At 36.8% G+C, this 19,074-nt stretch overlaps 2 protein-coding genes across 2 annotated transcripts; both read right to left on the reverse strand.

Annotated features, from left to right (window-relative positions):
- Positions 1 to 829: 829 nt before the first annotated feature.
- LOC134820970 (uncharacterized) lies at positions 830 to 4,011 on the reverse strand. The gene is made up of 2 exons (XM_063831637.1): positions 3,371 to 4,011; positions 830 to 3,197 (listed from the first exon to the last, which is right to left on the reverse strand). Exons 1-2 carry the CDS (start codon positions 3,924 to 3,926, stop codon positions 2,482 to 2,484), a joined length of 1,272 nt encoding a protein of 423 aa, XP_063687707.1. The 5' UTR covers positions 3,927 to 4,011; the 3' UTR covers positions 830 to 2,481.
- Positions 4,012 to 13,350: 9,339 nt separating this feature from the next.
- LOC134820994 (cytochrome P450 4ae1-like) lies at positions 13,351 to 17,554 on the reverse strand. Its single transcript, XM_063831660.1, has 4 exons — positions 17,394 to 17,554; positions 17,011 to 17,097; positions 15,889 to 16,754; positions 13,351 to 14,122 (listed from the first exon to the last, which is right to left on the reverse strand). The coding sequence occupies exons 1-4, from the start codon at positions 17,552 to 17,554 to the stop codon at positions 13,455 to 13,457; spliced, it is 1,782 nt and encodes a 593-aa protein (XP_063687730.1). The 3' UTR covers positions 13,351 to 13,454.
- Positions 17,555 to 19,074: the final 1,520 nt, after the last annotated feature.

The raw sequence follows: 19,074 nt of genomic DNA on the forward strand, positions 1-19,074 counted from the left end.
TTTTGTTAGGCGATCAATGTATTATGCACATAAATGGTCGTGCATTTGGTTAATAAATGCTCAATGCTCATATTTGATAATAGAGAAACGCCACGCTAGGACGAGAGGAGGATTAAATCTCCTTGCCCTAAAGGAATGTAACATTTCAACATTACATTCCGCAGTCTCATGACCTTTTGCTACAGGCAAAACGAAATGAAAAAAGGCATGTTAACGCGCTTCTTGATTCATGAACAATCAACTTTTTGGACCAAAATATATCTTCTCGCCATGGCCATAGAAAGAAAGTTAAGAAATTCTGCAGATTAGGTTTAGTTCACCTGATCACCTTTCCCGGATCCTAACGACTTCATTAAGAACATCTTAAATCAATGTGTGGCTAACTCCGTAGCTCACCCCTTCCACTCATTTTGAATAAAAAACCTCAAATCATCAAAAAATCGAAAGTAGGGCACTGTTATTATAGTTAAGACATTTAACGATAATCATCATTACTAAGTTACTCCAATATACTATCATCAAGTTCCTTACAGCTTTAAAATTAACTTAATTACCAAAGAGAATTGACTAACTCCTAATCATTGATACGATCATGATGATTTCAGTTTTAGTCTTAGACCGTTAAGTTTTACCACGAAAAAATCCTTTACATTGTCGGATCTTTCCGGATCTTAAAATTAATGGATGATTGCCATAACAGTGTCATACTAACAAAAAGATGATTACTTACCGGCAAATATTGTATGATTAACTTGTACTACCGTCAATACAATTCAATATTTCCTGGTATGTAGATTCATTAATTTTATTGTTTAAGTTGCTTCCACATATTATGTAAACGAATCGAGAAATCGAAGGATAATTTAAGAGTGAGAACTCACAAATTGAACAAAAACTTTGGCACATGTAAAAATCAATTAGTTTATTATTAAATGTTTTAAGCCTGGCTCTCCTTAAAATTTTGAATTATGAAAAGACAATAGCGCACATTGGTATTCTGAATGAAAAGTATGATGCATACTGTAACCAGCAAATTTCATACTGACACTAATTGTACCGGGACACATTGTTCCATAACCTTTCACAAACCAGGCCTGGCCGAGACAAAAATAATTCTAACAGCCTTAAATTCTCTAATTATATTTTCATTGTGTAATACATGACTATATACCTGGCTAGATGCCAATATTTCGCAGGAACACAAAACAGTTGTTACAATTTATGACATTCACCTCTCTAGACTTATCTTAGATGGTTAAAATATTAATCAAAGCGGCAGCAATCGTTTTCAAAATCTTTTTGTTATATAAATGGGTTCTAAATTCTTAGAACAAAACTCAACCACTTAACTTTTTCATCTTTATGAATACTAATTTCAGAAATTTCAGATAAAACTTAAAAAACATAACAGAGCTCTTATTATAATGTAAATTATTTCGGTGAAGTAAAATTTACTTACCATCACAATATAGAACTCAGGTAATAAACCGTGGTTTGCACGTTAGTACCTCTTTCAAAATGAAAGAAACCTCCCCATATGAATAGCCTCAATCATTTTATTTAACAGATTTTTTTCATTGGAAAATGTTATTTTAAGCTTCATTATTGGTATTATTTCAACCAATTCAAAAACAAGATATATCTGCTATAAAATGGTTGAGACTTAACAATTTATTCCCAACCAGGTCACATATACACTATCACTGCCAGCAGCAATTACTCGATATATATGCGATCGTCTTTCTACTACACGAGACACATCGATCCAGTAAAGGTACACAAACACAATCCACAACGACTGAACATGACACACTGTGCATATTAATCCGTCGTCGTCTTAAGTCAATAATAAACCACAATTATCAATTTAAATGTTCATAAAATAAAACATAACAGGGACCCTGACCTTACATATCCTGGCAGAAAACGGTTTTTATTGAACTAGGTCAAGTTGAGTACACATTGCCATCCAGAGGGTGGCAAATGGGGCCGCATTGCAATATCACACTAAAATAATTAAATAGAGAGGGCCATATATCACGGGAAATGTCCCGCTAGTCCTTCTTTAACATAACAAGCAGCATATGAACCGCTATGTTTTTAAAGTGACAAAAAGTGGAGTTGATAATCCTTGATCAGATAATCACTCTGCATAAAATATCTTAAATTAGTAACGTCTAAAATGAAGCGCTTCAAGAGTCCTGGACATGAAAGCAGCTTGGTGATTTCTAAGTTTCTACTTCTGAATTCTGAGTCACTACAATCATTAAACAGTATTTACTTCGTATTCTGTATAGTTTTATTTTCCCATGTGCTGCAGCTAGATGATTACCTATTCTGCAGCACATCTTCGATCGAAGGTGGGATGTCTACAATGCTTCCACTGTAAAAAACACAGACAACCATTATTTGAATGGATGTTGCATAACTCGCTCAAATTGTAATGAACATTTTGGTTCCATGTCAGACATCAATTTCTCTTCAACTGTCAAAGCACTTGATGTAACTGGGCATTTCAAGGAATGGCATATCTTTGTAGTCATCGTCCGTACTATCGTCATGAACTGACGGAAAGATTTCATCTAGAGCATCAAGGATATCTCGATCATTTTCAGGAAGGAGATTTCCATAACTGCTGATCAAGTCTAGATCATCGATATAACCTTCAGATGAGGAAGACTCGTTTGTGCTTGTGGAACTTTGAGGAGAGAGTGTGTCCCTCTTGGTCACAGTGACCTCAATTTTCTCTTGTTTGATGACAATTTGTGGCTCACCTTTCTTTTGCACATAGAGCTCATCTTCGTTCAATTCATCGAGAATTGCAGGTGAGATGAAAGCTGAAATAACGTTATTTCCATTCTGGGTGTTTCCCATGTAAAATTGTCCAAAGACCATGATCGAGTCCAAGGAGTCTGCTTTTTTCACCCTGTATGCTAAGTTGAACTGCTTCTTTATGGCAGCATTATTAAAAGCTTCCATCACCTTGGGTAGATCAGTAGGAAGGATACTGTCAAGAAAATTGTTGAATGCTGGTGTAAAATTCTGCATCTTTTCCAACAATTTGTGTCGCTTCAGTACGTCAAAATTCTGATCAAGAATTATTTCAGCAAAGTTAGTGTTTGAATACTGAAAGTTTTGGTGGTGGAAAGATGATTTATCAGCATAGAACGTTACAGAGCCAACATACACCTTGTCACCTGGAAGTAAAACATTTTTTAGAATCAAATTTACTGAAACGATCTTAGCTTGATTTATTTACACAAAGTGAAGTATCGTGATAAATTTATTTAAAAAGATGTAAACTAAGCTAAGCATCAATAAGAGGAAAACCAAAATTTTGGGAAATGTGACTGATAATTGAGATAATTACCTTGGTGAGTCGTCAGAACTTTTCCATACATGTATGCAGGAGTAGGACTTGGTCGAAATGCCAGCTTTGAGCTCTTCTTCTTGATGGTTGTACAAGTTGACTGGCAATTATCAACAAACAGATCCCTCAGGACAAAATCATGTTCAGGCATCAGTTTACTCAGGTGGGTGCCTATGATGCATCCTTGGATATTCAGTCGTTTCTGGAAGTTAGGTGACACATACAGAATGTGTCCCTCACTGTCAAATGCCCAACCAAGATGTCCTTCTACAGCCAGCAAGTTGGAGATTGAGGCAAACTGAGCTAGTCGACTGTCTTTCAATGTAAAATCGTCAGACAGCCATTTGGAGACATTAGACAATTTGAAGGTTTTGCTGACAGCCATCAAACATTTGTTGGTTGATAGTTTACTACCTGTGACATTAACAGAAAGTTCCCCGATAAGATTGCGAAACTGCTCACGGTTTTGTCTGGAGCGAGATCGTTCCTTTTGTTTTCTACCAGCAGTAGTCATTTCCATTTTCATGGGGGGCTTTCTTGTTATTGATGGTGCCATTTCGAGTGCAGTATTATCATTTCTGGAGGCTTAAACCCTAAAATGTAATTTGGTTATGTATAGAAAATAAGGATGTACTTTGATTTGCAGTGTTTAGAAAAAAAAGTTTGTACATTTTTTTCAGATTAAGAACATTTATACTAAGTACTATACTTGCATGTACTGTGTGGGTTAAGACCAGAGCTTCAAAAAATCATTTTTCTAGTTTTAAAATTTCATTTCATAACATATTTGAATGAGATTGAGCTACTGGAGGCAAACAAGTAGGAAAAAAACCAGATCACAATATGACCTTGTGTTTCTGAGATGTTGCACTCATAAGTTTGACAACTTAAGCTAAAAAATTTAAACCTCAACTTTTCGAAAACACTGGTCACACTCAGTGTTCTTGGGAAAAATACCAAAAAAGCTTGTTTAATCTTGAACTTTACCCTCAATTCATTAAGGATTGCTATTTTCTAGAAAGTTAACCTCATATGGACACGTTCATAAAAAGGTGGCACTAGAGATTGATTTTTCACTGCCAAAATTGTGTGAAGCATTTTAAAATACTTGTATCTCAAGGAGTATGCTATGAAAGTTAACCAAATTTTAATAGGTGGTCCAAAAAGAGTCAAATGTCACATAATTAAGTCATTCATCTCTTTATATCTGTTAATTGTGCAGATATGAGCCAGAAATCACAAAATATTCATTTCTTGCACCTCTAATGATGAATTTACATTCTGTGAGTGTGTCCTGCTTCTCAATGTGATTATTGAACCTTTTTGAGATAGTTGAGTGTTAAAAGTGCAAATAGTCACCGGTTAAATGTGGAGTTATGATGCAATTATCACACACATGGTTAACTCTGACTAATTATTTTAGAATGACTAGCAGGAACCCGTATAACCCTAAAATGGTGTCAAGACTCAAGAGACCAAAATAATTAGATTTTATAAACGAACCTGGCACACAAAAGATTGTAATGCGGAGGTTGGCTGGCTCTACTATAATAAATACGACACTCCAACTTACAGAATGCTTGCTAGAGATAAAACAAAATATTATCAGACTATACATGCAGCATGAGTAACTGGTGGATAAGCCTTCGGTAAAAACGGATCCGGAAAAGTCAATGCGGCACTCGGGTCCTTGGTATTGTCGTCGGTATATTGTCCATTATCTACGTTCTGCTTTCATAGTTCAAACAATAGTGAGTTCTAAACATAAATATAACAGCTTTAAACCGACTAAGTATGAATGAATGAAATACCTGACAATCTACACTCCTATAAAAATTAAAAAAGCATGAGTAACTCGTAGTGATGTATGATTTCTAGAAAGTTTAAATTAAATTTGGCGCTCACAGGTCCTCGTGATCATGTGATCGCCGCATAATGTTCTGTAAATGCGCAGGGCACCTTCAAGCTTAAATTATTCACCATACTGAGGCCAGAGGCAGTCAACCAACGTGCGGCTTTATTTTTATGATATGATATGTTTTGATTGTTATTAATAAATACCAAAATTTAAATTTGTTTTACTAAAATTTGTTTTACTAATTATTACCTATTTAATTCGCGTTTTTGATACCACTTGGGGTACCAAATTTTGGGCTCTAAAACTTCTACCTCTTGGTCTTTTTTTTATTTTTTTCATGCTGATTTGGAGGCCATTAAAGCATTTGACCCAGTCAAAAAAGTTTCAGTTGTATATATTTTACGGTTTTTGCGGAAATCTGCGTTAAAGTTGATGCCGTGGTGTCAGTAAAATGGCACGGATAAATATATATATATATATCGTCTCGCTTTATATATAGTAAGATGAATGTGATATGAATATCAACGGAATGATTGTAATAATGAACTCTATCGATCACAGTTATAGCATGCCTGTCTGCCAGTGATTAAGTGCGCCTGCATGCTATAAAGGTACAATTTTACTGGGTGGCGCTCAGCCCAAATCTCTATTTATGAGCATAAATATAGTAGCCTGGGGTCCCCAGGTAAGGTACAATTGTGCCCTGAATCAGGAGCTATTGTGCTTTGATAATTAATATTCAGCATGCCAAAAAGGGAACAACTGTGTATCACACTCGCGCTCAAGGGTGCAATCGCGCTCAAGGGGTCTGGTAGTGAAACAAATTTTAGTGAAACAAATTTAAAATTTTATCCTTTATTTTACAATCATAATATAATAATATTTATAAGCCTCCGTTTTGAAAGTTTTAAATTTTAATACATTCACATTTCTATTTAAAATTCAATTTTATGTACAAGTCAATAACTGGCCGCCAAAGCCGCGCATTTTTGAAAACAGGATTAACTTGATTATAGTTATGCCACTATGTAAATTAAAAACTATCCGTGGTTTTTTCTTTTAAATAAATAAATTATAATTTTACCTAAGTCCAAAGCCAGCTTTGAAAAATTTACTATTAAATCATAATATATCGTCTACTTTAAATATTTACAATGCAACAATTCATTAATCTGTAAACACGCGTACTCCAGCCCCTAAACGCATAAATTGTTATGCGGCGCGGCTCAAGCCGCGCACGCACGTATTATTTTATACTGTTTGCTTTCTAATAAATATCGTGCCAATATGTACGTCTAAATTTAATTGTAAACGTTCATGTTTTGTGTAAAGTGAATCCAATTGGGACTAGTGACAAGGATAAGGTAGGATGTGCCAATTGCATATCATTTCTGATAATAACTTGTCTACTCTGATCTTGTTACTTCTTTTTTACTCTGGTTACAACATAATGCTTGTTGATTTGTCTACTGCTAGGCCTAAACAGGAAACATCATCGAATCCCAGTGTCACCTAGTCTAAGGAGTAGCTAAGAATTCATTGGATCTATGCGATCTCCTCAATCGACTCAGCCGAACGATAGGAACCTTGATTGAGGGTTAAATGAGGAGGGGTACCTATTAAAAGTTCAAGAAACTTCCTAGGATACCCCTTCAGTACATACTGTAAACATAGTACTATTGCTATTACTATCATCGGTCTGGTCGTATACTGTATAGCTCTTAGAAATGCGGAACTTATTGTGTAATTCCAAACTATGACTTATAAACAATAAACACATATAACAATGACCCTATATAAAAATTCAAAAAAATCTTTCATAAAAACCCTTTGTATTGTAGTAGTAGCAAAGTATAAGTAGCTAATTCAATTTGTTGGCTCTAAATTAATATCTCAATCTGATATTTTAACTATACTACCACTATTTATTCCTCTTTCTCCTCCAAGAGCAATAATTGTCGTTCTTAACAAGTCAAATTTTATTCTATGACTTATAAGAATTAATATAAAGATTAATAAGCTTGCAGCTTCCGATGACAATGTGTTCAACCTGGTGTCATGCTTGAATTGGTTTTGGACCTCTTCATGCTTTTAATTTATTTATTATTATTATTTGGTATTATGAGCTGATATGTACATATACATACGGTATCTACAAATTAAGTGTATAGCGAGCATATTTAACAATTTTTGATGATGATGAAAGCAAGCTTCTAAATTCGGGATAGCCTGTGGCAGGCAACGCCCGATTCTAATGCTTCTACAGGCCTACACAAGTGTAAGTAAGTAGGTAAATATTTCATGCTAGGCATGTGGCACCCATTACGGTAACCATCCATTGAGTTTTTGCTTTTTCGCTGTACTATATTGCACAGCTCCCCATTTAACCCTCACACACGATTTCTCGAGCATTCGGCTAAGCAATAATTTATTGCGAGCAGCTGTAACCGTATATATATATATATATAGATATCGTATAAAAATCATATAACTCAAAACTAGAATTTTAATAGAATATAGATAAAACTAAGATAAAATTAATGTCAGACCCGTCGCCACTCTCAGCAATCAACCAGGGCTCATAAAAGCTTAAGAGCGCCTGGGTCCGTTCACCAACTGAAATAATGTGAGTGGTACTGTGGTAAGACTTGACGGATGTTACTCGTCTAAATTTCTTCGAAGTAGCGCGCGCCGCTTTCTTCTCGAAATGTTCCCGATGGCAAGTGCTACGAAGTAGCGCTCGCCGGGCCTGATCATTAACAATAGTCAAGGTAAGACCCATTTTAACTTGTATCACGTTGCGACCCCCATCGTCCTGACGATACAGGGGAGCCGCGCACTCGTGCGCGGTGGGTCATACAACGCGACACAACGTATGACAAATTTTAACAGCGTGTATATTGATCAGATACAAGCGCGCTAGCTGCTAGCATACTTGTATCATTTAATTTTAAATTAAATTTATTCGGATATATATAAATTGATTATGCATTGAATTGGTGATAAATAATAATATTGTCTTTCTCAATATTATATTGACACTCGCTGTAACCCCTTTTGAGCGCGCGCGAAGCGCGCGCGGCCGGCCGGCCGCGTGCACGAGAGGTATACAACGTGTAGCAAATATTATAATTGATAATGACCAAAGCCCAATAATAAGGATTCATTTCAATTTTATGGCAAAATCCAGCATGTTCCGACAGCCTTTTATTTAAGTTTTGTAAGTTCTAACAACCGGTTTCGGTAAGGCAAAAACCAGCTAACTGCTAACCGGATAATAGATTGATGGGTAACAAATGTTCCAAAAAATTATAAAGTAATATATGAACGACCCCTATGCTTAATTGACGATATCAATTCTTTACATATAAAATATGACACAGCTTTTCTGCTATTTAGGGCTGTCAAATATTGTCCCTGAGCACCATTTTCACAAAACTTAAAAATCTTCAAATCATCACGAAAAATAAATTGAAAGATATTGAATGAACAATAATCGACCGGGATTCCCGGCGCCGTGAAATCCCGGCGCGGCGCCGAGGGAGCTATTTCTTCCCGGCCCCCGGCCGATTTTCAATTTTTGCCGGGAATTTGGCCGGGAATTTTTGATCGAAATCGGCCTAAAACTTTCATATAAATCTTTAAAAAGGATTTTCAATTTTGAAAGGATGATGTCCAGTGTCCAGAGTGCCAACTTTTATTTACTATTTCAGCTGAACAAATTTATTTTACCAAAATATATATGAAATCTAATTACCTTCTAAACTGTTCAATTGATACGAACATTATATTGTCATATTAAAATAAGTTCAGATCCTAAGTCCTGAAAAGTTCTAACTTGACCGTGGATTTATTAAATTCACGGCCCCGGCCCCGGTCCCGGCCAAATTCCAGAACGGCCAATTCCCGGCCCCGGCAAAATTTGGACATTCCCGGCCCCGGCCCCGGCCAAATCCTACCCCCGGTCGTTTACTGAATTTGAATAGTTCTTTCAATCTTGGATCGTAAAAAGTTTTAGGAAACGTCGGCTCGCCGTAGTTTGAGTCTATATAGTGCGGGAATAGTAGCCATTCCACCACGGACACCTCTGTGAATTACCTTGACATTCTGAAATTAAAGTAACATGAAATTTCAAAGGCGACGAATCATATTTACACAAAAATAATAAATTCGATTGAGAAACTGATGACACATTCTCCTAAATCGAATTCTAATCAGTAAGTCATCAGTAGAAACCTGGTCTTAAGGTGTAAGGACGTACTTGCAGTTGGAGCTATTGTTATTACGAAATAATCTGAATAAAACATAAACCAACCGGAAGTGTAGAACAGTCTACAAAGGTAGCTATCAGAATGTTACTAGGTTCCCCATCAGGCACACTGAACTCCAAGGCTGGGGGCGGGCAGTTTGGGAGCGCTTTTTGTAAGTAATTCATCACAAGAGAGTCGGAAAGGGGAGACTGCTCGGCGATGAAGGAGTCACGTACATGGAGCCGCAGGATGCCGTGACCTGGTGAAAATCCTTGACATGACGTCACGTGGTGTGGTGCTGTTCTTTACAACTGAAATTGGTTGTTTACTTTAGATTATAGCATTGTTTTAGTTGTGTAAGAGACAGCTCCACTGATAGCATTAAAGGATGATAATGTTTCAGATGACTATGCAACAAGCACAAAAAGTTAGCCCCTAAATTTAGAGCTCCTATTTCAGTTTAAAGACTAAAGCAGTGCTGGATTCATAAAATTGTAAGAAACATTTCAGTTAATTGTTTCGCATAGAAATACCTTTCTCATGCAGATGTAGTCAGGTTCTGATTTATCGAGCCACACCGTGTATCGGTGGCCTATACAGAACTTAGTCTTCTCTTCCTGTTCAATGTCTGATTTTGTGTAATCTGGTAGTGGAATGTACTGCAGGATTTCTGAAATTAACGCACTGAGCGAGCAAAGGTGTAGAGAAAAGGTGTCGGCAAAATTAACTCAAACCCGGCATGATTTAAATCAGTTTGAAATAATCATTGATCAAGAAAACTTTCAGAGAAGAGAAGAATAACTACAGACAAGATTAAAATTCATGTGGTTATTGATAACCTGTTGACTTACTGTCAAACACTGTCCCAAAGTAAGGTCTTTCCACACACTTGAACAAGGAACTACCAGTTTTGTAAATCTCTCCACTTTTTGAAGGATAGAACTTGTCAGCATTTTCCCCGGCTATTAGATTTACAACAAACTTCTTTGAAAATGGCTGTGGATCACGAGGATGAGGAGCACGATCAGTCTGACAAAACGGTGATTTTTCAGATGGGGGAAGAGTTCTGAAATTGGGAAGGACGGGCAATATTTCAGTCATTTGCATTAATTGAACAGTAGGATGGATGAAATTTGCGTTAGGATCCGGTAATTGGTCATCACTCAAACTCATATCAGATATTTCATCACCGTCGATATCATCTGGCAGATTTGCTGGTTGTGACATTAAATGTCCGCTGGTGTCCTTTAACATTTGAATTAGAGCCCTTTCTTCACATTTCTTTTTACTTTTTCGACGTCGTTTCAATCGTTTATAAACTTGTTTCCCTGTTTTCTTCATGTCAGCTTCATATGATAAAGCATCTTGGTCCATGATAGAACTTACAAGCATTCTATTATCAGTCCTAGGTATGACGGTCAGTCCTAGGTACGGCGGTTTCTGTGGTTCCAGTGGTTTCTGACCACTTAGCGACACAAGTGCCTCAAGTATTGAACCCTTTACAATCTCCTCTGACAGAGAGGGTTGAGCTGTGTTGGTGACACGGTCAGATTGAGTCTGTGCTGTGTTACCATCATGAGATGCAGGATAGTTGTGTTCTGAGTGGGGTCTAGGAGTTCCATCAAATGGGGTTTCACTAATAGAGTGGCAATAATCCGATGGTACTTGTCTGTATGGATCATGATATGGATCATGATATGGATCATGATATGGGTCATGATATGGATCATGATATGGGTCATGATATCCAGTGCGTGTGTGGAGGGGATGAATATAACGAGTAGATAGAGCTGCATCTGGAGGGGGGTCAGCTTCAATGTATAAAGGTATTTGTGTACTAGAAAGGGGGGAGCTGACTGGAGCCTCGTCTCTCAGATATCCTGGCGTTTCATGTAAAGACTTTAAGAATAATTGCCTGGGATCATCGCTGGGAGGTGGGTTTGGTTCAGTAGGAACAAAGTTCGACCATGGATACATCCTGAAAAATCGGTTTAGTTGCAATTCGTTTACTAACCATTAACTAATATGGTATTGACTTATGACTAAGTCCATAAAGAATGTGAGTAAATGATGCATAAGTAACTAAAATAATAAGTAACTAGATGCGATGAACTGTGCAGTTATCTTTAAATAACCATCACGAAAAAAACGAGTACGATTTACAATTGGCGGTACAAGTGAGAATACCAATAGAGGGCCTCACCATGTTTTAACTCGAAACCTGCTGTCGCGCTGGGAACTTTAAACATACTTTACTACGACTCTACGAGGATTTTTGAACGTATATTGGACTGGACTAAAAGCATTGATTTGTATGTGTATTTTAATTAGCTGAACTTGATGACTGTTTCAAGAAAACCACCAATTCTGAATCTATAATAGTTGTGGGATATCCCTCATTCTTATTTCAAATTCAGTAAATGTTATTCTCGATTGCTCATTTTATGCCTAATTTGAATTAGAAGAATACGCATAATTATCATCTAAATATCAAAACTAAATACATTCTCACATTCAACTACATAGTATAAATATTAAAATATCAAACATGATAACAAACCAATATACTACTGCTAACATAAATTTACTGAAGTTTTCAATGACATTCGATTTAAAATAATAATAAAAATCGTAGACACCTCAGGTCCATTTTAAAGATCAAATGGCCTAAAGGTATGATAAGCAACAAAGCATTGTATGAAAGGTGCAAAGTTGAAAAGTTATCCAAGCGTATTGAACACCAGCGGTGGAAGATGTTTGGACACATTCTCAGGAGTATGGAGAACACCCCAGCCCAAACGGCTCTCTCTTTTGCTATTGAATCAGATAATTTATTCATTGGTAGATTGGGGAGACCTAGAATGAACTTGTTATCGGTTTTAAGAAGTGATTTAAGTAGTAGAAATTTGCAAATGGACAACTTGCATGAATTGAACGAAATTAGAGATATAGCTGCATGCAACAGATGTTGGGAAAATCTTTTTCAAGGGTACAGTTTACCGCATTAAGGTATTTTTAAGAATCATTTTTGTCGGTAAGATCCTGTTTTATAATAATAATAATAATAGTGTAGGAGTAGGATTGTTTTAATTTCTTTTTGCTAGGTTTTATAATACTTATTTGTATAATTTGTGATTGTTTCTCCCGGTTTTCTTCCCTTGCGTAGCAAGCCCTGTCTCTTGTAAAAACAACCTCGAAAGATTTGTAGATACACATAGTCTCTACACCTTTACCCTCTGGTCCCTAGGGTCAGCTGATCCCGGGCCAGAGGAAAACTACCGACTGCCAAGGTTTGACGCCTAGGCAGTCGAGACCTCTTATTGAGACCCTTTATAATAATAAAAATAGTAAATAATTACCATGCTGCGCTGCTATGGACGATAAAATTTAAATTCCTGAGAAAGTACATTGTACAATGTACATAATATAATGTTTATCTATCATAGCGAATGAATACACGCTCATTAAAACTTACTTGATTATTTCTAAAAACACAAATCATTGAAATGACCCGTGAAATAAAATCTATACATGCACAATAGTAAAAATGATACGTACTGAAACAAAAACTGATAAAAAACCGTAAATAATACTGTTCTGGCCATAAAAGTTGGCTATAATTGAAAAATAATTGAACAATAATTATTAAATTATTGATAATTTGAAGTGAATCGTAATTCAAAATACGCCTACTCTGACTCTGACTCTGTGCAGCAAAATGAGTTAGCGGGTGATACTCGACGAATCCAACTCGGCGCGCGTCCTAGTAGGTTATAAACCTACAACAAAATGAGGCAAGTCCCAGAATGTGCCCGTTTTTTTACCACTAATAGAAAATTACTTTTCCTGATCCTGACTGGACCCCATAGCTCTCGGCTTGCAGTAAGCTTATACTCTTCTACAATTATACATAATATAATTTTTATCTCACAATCCCTCATCTAGAACTTGTATTTTAATTAATATTATATTTATCTTAAACTCTGGGAGTGAAGTCAACTTTGAAGTCCGGACCAGGAACAGCCGAAACACCTTGTATATTCCTGAACAATCCTTTGCCGATCTCTTGCTCTGACGTCATTTTAAAGTTATAAACCAAAGCTGCAATAAACAAACGTGTTTCAACATTGGCAAATTTTTGACCTATACAGTTGCGAGGTCCTGCAGAAAAGGGAACAAATGCGTAGGGGTTTCTGCCTCGGGAGTTTTTCTCTGAGAATCTTTCTGGGTCAAACTCCTCGGCGTTGTCCCAATGCTCAGGATCTCGGTGCAGCCACCAAATGGATACGTCAAGGTTGGTTCCGGCGGGCAGCATGTGACCATCAGCATACATTGGTTCAGACAGCCTGCGACCCATGGTAGAAGCAGGGGGCTGGAGCCTCACGACCATTCCTAGGTACGGTAAACTTCCATGTTCAATATCATCAAAGTCCTTACCTTCCAGGTGGTCAGCGATTTCCTTGTAAAGACGTTCCTGGACATCTTGATGCCTACAAAGATAGTACACACAGAAAGCTATGGTTCCAGTAGTCGTGGCATGGCCAGCAAGTAATATTGTGTTGCATTCTCCGATTATTTGTTCGTCAGTAAAGTCCCCTCGCTCAGCCTGTTCGGAGACCATTTGGTCCAGGAATGCTCGTTTTCCTTTGTGCAGCTTAGTTTCACCCAACTCCAATGCCGTTTTCGCCTTATTTATCATTCCCATTATATGTTTGCTCAATTCATTTACAGAAGAATTCCAGCGTTTGCCACCCTGCGTCCTATTATAGTACCAATCGACCCACACCAATGGATTTGTGGATGCGGTTTTGTTAAAAAATTCTATTATCAGGGATGACAAATTTTACACTGCAATCATAGTCGACGATAACTAAGTATCTTCTAATTCTTTTAAATCTGAGGCATATATAATTGATGTATCGAAAGGATATTCCCTTTTTTACCACCTTACCATTCTGATTGATTTTGCACATGGCTGACATGTTTTAACTGGAGAAGGGGTTCGCACAGTGGTAGTTTTATAAACCACTTTTAATTTATTGACCTATTATACCTAGTGGTAGTTTTATAGACCACATTTAATTTATTAACTTATAATACTTAATATTTATTTTTGGTGACTGTATCACCCAGTTTTAACATTTGATAATTGTACAGTTTATTGACGACACATTGATTGAATGTTATTTTATATTCTAATTTATATTCTAGTTATTTTATTTATTTTTCAATAGACGTCAACTTCCTGTTTTTTCTTCTATATTAGTTACTCATATCTCTTGTACAGACTGTTTTACAAGGACATTGACAGATGATACTCACATTAGGCATTCATTATTGCATCTAAATTATTTCACTTGCATTAGGTTTAGAAATTTATTCTCTGGTTAACAGATTCAAATGTTTAATTAATTTGTAGTATGACAGTAAGGTATCGTATATAAGAAGTTATTTAATTTTGCTTGGGCTATTATATTGACTATTGAGGTTTAATGATGATATGGAATTTGAATATTATATAAATTTACACTATGTGGTTGGGGCATTTTGCATAGTAAATATGGTTACTACTCCTATATATCATATTATTTGATTGGTATTCGATTTCTGATTATTTTCCTAGGAATATGATTATTATATCTCAATTTGGCTTTAGGTAGGGTGCCCCGCTAAAAGAACTGGATTCTTCCAGGAAGCATCCCGTGCACAGAGCTTGGTCTACATATATATTAAATTATTAACCATTCATTCTGTATGTGCACGAAAATTTATTTCAATCATGTCATAGGAGCAAAGAAGAACAACTGTCGAGTTATTCAAGGTCCATCACAGCACCTGTATATATTATTGGAAACATGACCAAAAGACCAACTGGGACTAAGGTACTCGTGGAGACTTCGAGGCTAATGAGTTATAAAAACAGCGGAAATCTCAAAATTCGCTCCTAAAGTTATACATCCTATTAAACAAGATAAGCGAAGAACACTCTAGCCATCCCTTAAAGTTAAATCATTCTTTGTGCTGATAAGATGTTTAAATGGCGATTGTTAGCCAGAGGCCAGAGCATGATGAAAAGATAGTATATTCAGAACTATTCAGTATGCATGCAATTCATTCAAAGCACATCACCAATCATGTTCTAAGAATTGTAATATGGTAGATAATCACTGTACATAATTAGTGCAACTACATCAAAATTACTTTTGATTTAAAACTCTTTTAACATTCTATAATGTATTTTTCATATTTTATAATCTCTTATCTTGAATCTTAAACCCTGGGAGCGAAGTCAACTTTGAAGTCCGGACCAGGAATAATGAAACAAGAATGGAGAGTCCTAAACAATCCTTTGCCGAGCTCTTGCTCTGAATTCATTTTGAAGTTATAAACCAAAGCTGCAATGAACAAACGTGTTTCAACATTGCCAAATCTTTGACCTATACAATTGCGAGGTCCTGCAGAAAAAGGAACAAATGCGTAGGGGTTTCTGCCTCGGGAGTTTTCCTCTGAGAATCTTTCTGGGTCAAACTCCTCGGCGTTGTCCCAATGCTCAGGATCCCGGTGAAGCCACCAAATGGATACGTCAAGGTTGGTTCCAGCGGGAAGCATGTGACCATCAGCATCCATTGGTTCAGTTAGCCTGCGTCCGATAATAGAAGCAGGGGGCTGGAGCCTCAAGGTTTCCTTAACGACCATTCCTAGGTACGGTAAACTTCCATGTTCAATATCATCAAAGTCCTTACCTTGTTCGTCAGTAAGCTCCCCTCGCTCAGCCTGTTCGTAGACCATTTGGTCCAGGAATGCTCGTTTTCCTTTGTGCAGCTTAGTTTCACCCAACTCCAATGCCGTTTTCGCCTTATTTATCATTCCCATTATATGTCTGTTCAACTCATGTACAGAAGAATTCCAAAGCTTTCCACCCTGCGTCCTGTTGTAGTACCAATCGGATTGGATTAAGGGGTTTTGGGAAGATGTTCTCATCGCAAATTCGGCCATCAGGGCCGCCATGGGAGCAAAAAGGGCTTTTGCTTCCTCCCCACTTTCGAACTCAATACCAAAAGATGTTTCGCATAAGCTATAAAATGTGGCTTCCTCTATAACTTCACATATAAGCTTGGTTGGGTCCGCTTTCAGCATCGAGACAAACAAACTGGCGTGTTTTTTCATCGTTTCGGAGAAGTCTTCCAGAATGTTAAAATGGAAAGCAGGAGTAAGCATCTTACGTCGTTTTTGCCATTCTTGTCCGGGGAGTACGAGGACACTGTTCTTCAGCCACCTGATATATTTGTAAATTAGAAAGATTTGATCATATGGGATACAAAAATAAACAACCGGAACCATATATCATAATATATGCTATCTGTCTTAGATGATTTCTACATAGTATAGATTACAGATATCATATTATATAGAGGAAAATCGCAATTGATTATGATCTGGAAATCTATCATAGCTACACTTTATGTTACTATTATTACTTATTTTCCAATCAATCTGATTAAGCTAAGAATACAGGAAAGAAATTAATTTACCCAGAAACTGCATCGTATTGGAAGTTTTTGTTGATGTTAACGTTTGATTTGAGGAGGGGTTCAGCTGCAGTTACAGTGTTGAAACCTCTTCAAACCTCCCCTGATTTATTTATTATTGATATTGTTTGATTGTGCCGTAAAAATAAATATTTGTTTTATTTTGTTCAGGGAGAAATTCGATTGAAAAAAGAACTTTATGTGAGACACTGATCCTGTTTTCTTTGGGTCTGTCATCTCGAAATATCGCTGTTCATACCTGAAAAGATCTCAAAATGGTCGGATATTTCAATTGTTGTTTGCAACTTTTAATAACATTCATAATGTAAACAATGAATTAACAGCAGTACTTTTCATGAAAAATCGCAGTGAGAATGAGAACGTACAGATAAAGAGTGTCCTTGGTAACGTCCATGAAGTGATGCATGTGTCCAACAATCGGTTTAGAACCGGGGGAGACAGGAATGTCAGTGTTGTTTCTAAAAAGGTAGAACCAGGCTAGAAACAGGGCGGTGACAAGCACCACTATCAGCAGTGCCACCAACATCGTTAAACTTGGCTGCAAAGTCGGAAATCAATGTGATTAATAAATTATCGATGAAAATTCTGAAATGAGACTAGAAATAGAAGAAGCTAATAAAAAGAAACCAGGAGCCGGTGAATGTGAACGGATCCCTTAAGTAAATAACAATTAACGAGTCACAGATCACTAATGATCGTGGTAGATAAACAGAACACAAGTTATAAGCCCTTCCATTCCTCTCTCTATATCTGTTTATCTAACCTGACCCAATTAGCTGTAACAATCCTAGGAATATTTACGAATGTGTAGATTGGGTTATCACAATGTTGTAGGCTTATATCGAGTTAAATTCGTTAAATGTGAGAGAGCCGGAAGGGAACGAGACAACAATGAAACCGAATCATGAAACTGAGCTGACTATAACGAGATTATATCAGCACCGCGTGGCAGTCACGTGACCTGCAAATGCTGGAGTGGACGTGTAAACAGACTGTAGATTTGCTGGAAACTGCTATTGTTTCTAATTGCAGACCCGAGGAGACTTGAGGAATTTAGGGACAGCAATCTTTATACACATTCTTATCACGCATTGTTTGTGGTGAGGTAGAATGTTACCCACCACAAAAATGTTCACGAGTTGGATAAAACCTTAAAAAATAAAACCTCAACTGACTTCAGAAGAATTTAGATGAAAAAAGCTGACAAAAAGTTTCATGATTCGGTCACACAATCTCATGAGAGGAAAATTTTGGAAATATGGGACCAATTGTGATTTTGAAAATGGAGAACTAGGTGCGGCTGATGAGTGACCAGAGATGTTACAGCTTACTAACTATACTACCACTCAGTAAGTCTAACACACACTAGTTTAGGACCGGTAAATTCAGTTTTTATTTTCAGTATGCTACTGGTCAGTGGTCGGTTTAGATTAGCACAATTGACGGTACCTACAGAGGTTTTATTTATTACGAATGTGATTATCTTAACCCCACTGATTCATCATTGAAATCAATAAAATGACAGTACAGCAGGCTATCGTTTCGATCTTGACTGTGCCATTGGTGCAGTTTCTGTGAAAATCGATAAGGCTGTATTGTAATTAGTTATGAAACTCTTATAGTTTCAGACCTTTCCACTTAAAGTTAGTAATTCCTGATTATTACTAAAATCTGCCGAGATTTACTGAACTCCAACTACAAATATTGGTGATTTAAGTATTCTTGAAACGAAAAATTTACTAATTTTTTTTGAAAATCATTTTTCTCCGCTTTTCATGCAATTTGATCACTTTTGGCGGAAAAAAGTGTGTCAGCAGATCGATTTTTTCAGACGGATCTGTCTGTACTATAAAGCCGAAAATCTGGCTTTGAAATCTCAAATTTGAAAACACCCGAAAATGCCCCTTTTCCGGCCCATTTTTCCCCCTGAAGGCCCAAATAACTGGTAACGTACTTCCAGATCCACCAGGGTGCCAACCAAACTCATTGGAGACGTTTTAGGGCGAAATATGGATGTCTCCAAAAAATTCCCATGGATTCCAAAAT

The sequence above is a fragment of the Bolinopsis microptera genome, chromosome 9 (assembly GCF_026151205.1).
Source record: "Bolinopsis microptera isolate Bmic1 chromosome 9, MBARI_Bmic_1.0, whole genome shotgun sequence".
Lineage (NCBI taxonomy): Eukaryota > Metazoa > Ctenophora > Tentaculata > Lobata > Bolinopsidae > Bolinopsis > Bolinopsis microptera.

Bases quoted from the DNA above. Each gene is read 5' to 3' on its own strand.
- LOC134820970 (XM_063831637.1), bottom strand. From the start codon at position 3,926: ATGGCACCATCAATAACAAGAAAGCCCCCCATGAAAATGGAAATGACT. The intron at 3,198-3,370 runs GTAATTATCTCA...TTTTACTTCCAG, and splicing joins AGTTCTGACGACTCACCAAG to GTGACAAGGTGTATGTTGGC.
- LOC134820994 (XM_063831660.1), bottom strand. From the start codon at position 17,554: ATGTTGGTGGCACTGCTGATAGTGGTGCTTGTCACCGCCCTGTTTCTA. The intron at 17,098-17,393 runs GTACGTTCTCAT...GGAGGTTTGAAG, and splicing joins ACCAAGGACACTCTTTATCT to AGGTTTCAACACTGTAACTG. The intron at 14,123-15,888 runs GTTTGTTCATTG...AGCTGCACAAAG, and splicing joins ATTTGGCAATGTTGAAACAC to GAAAACGAGCATTCCTGGAC.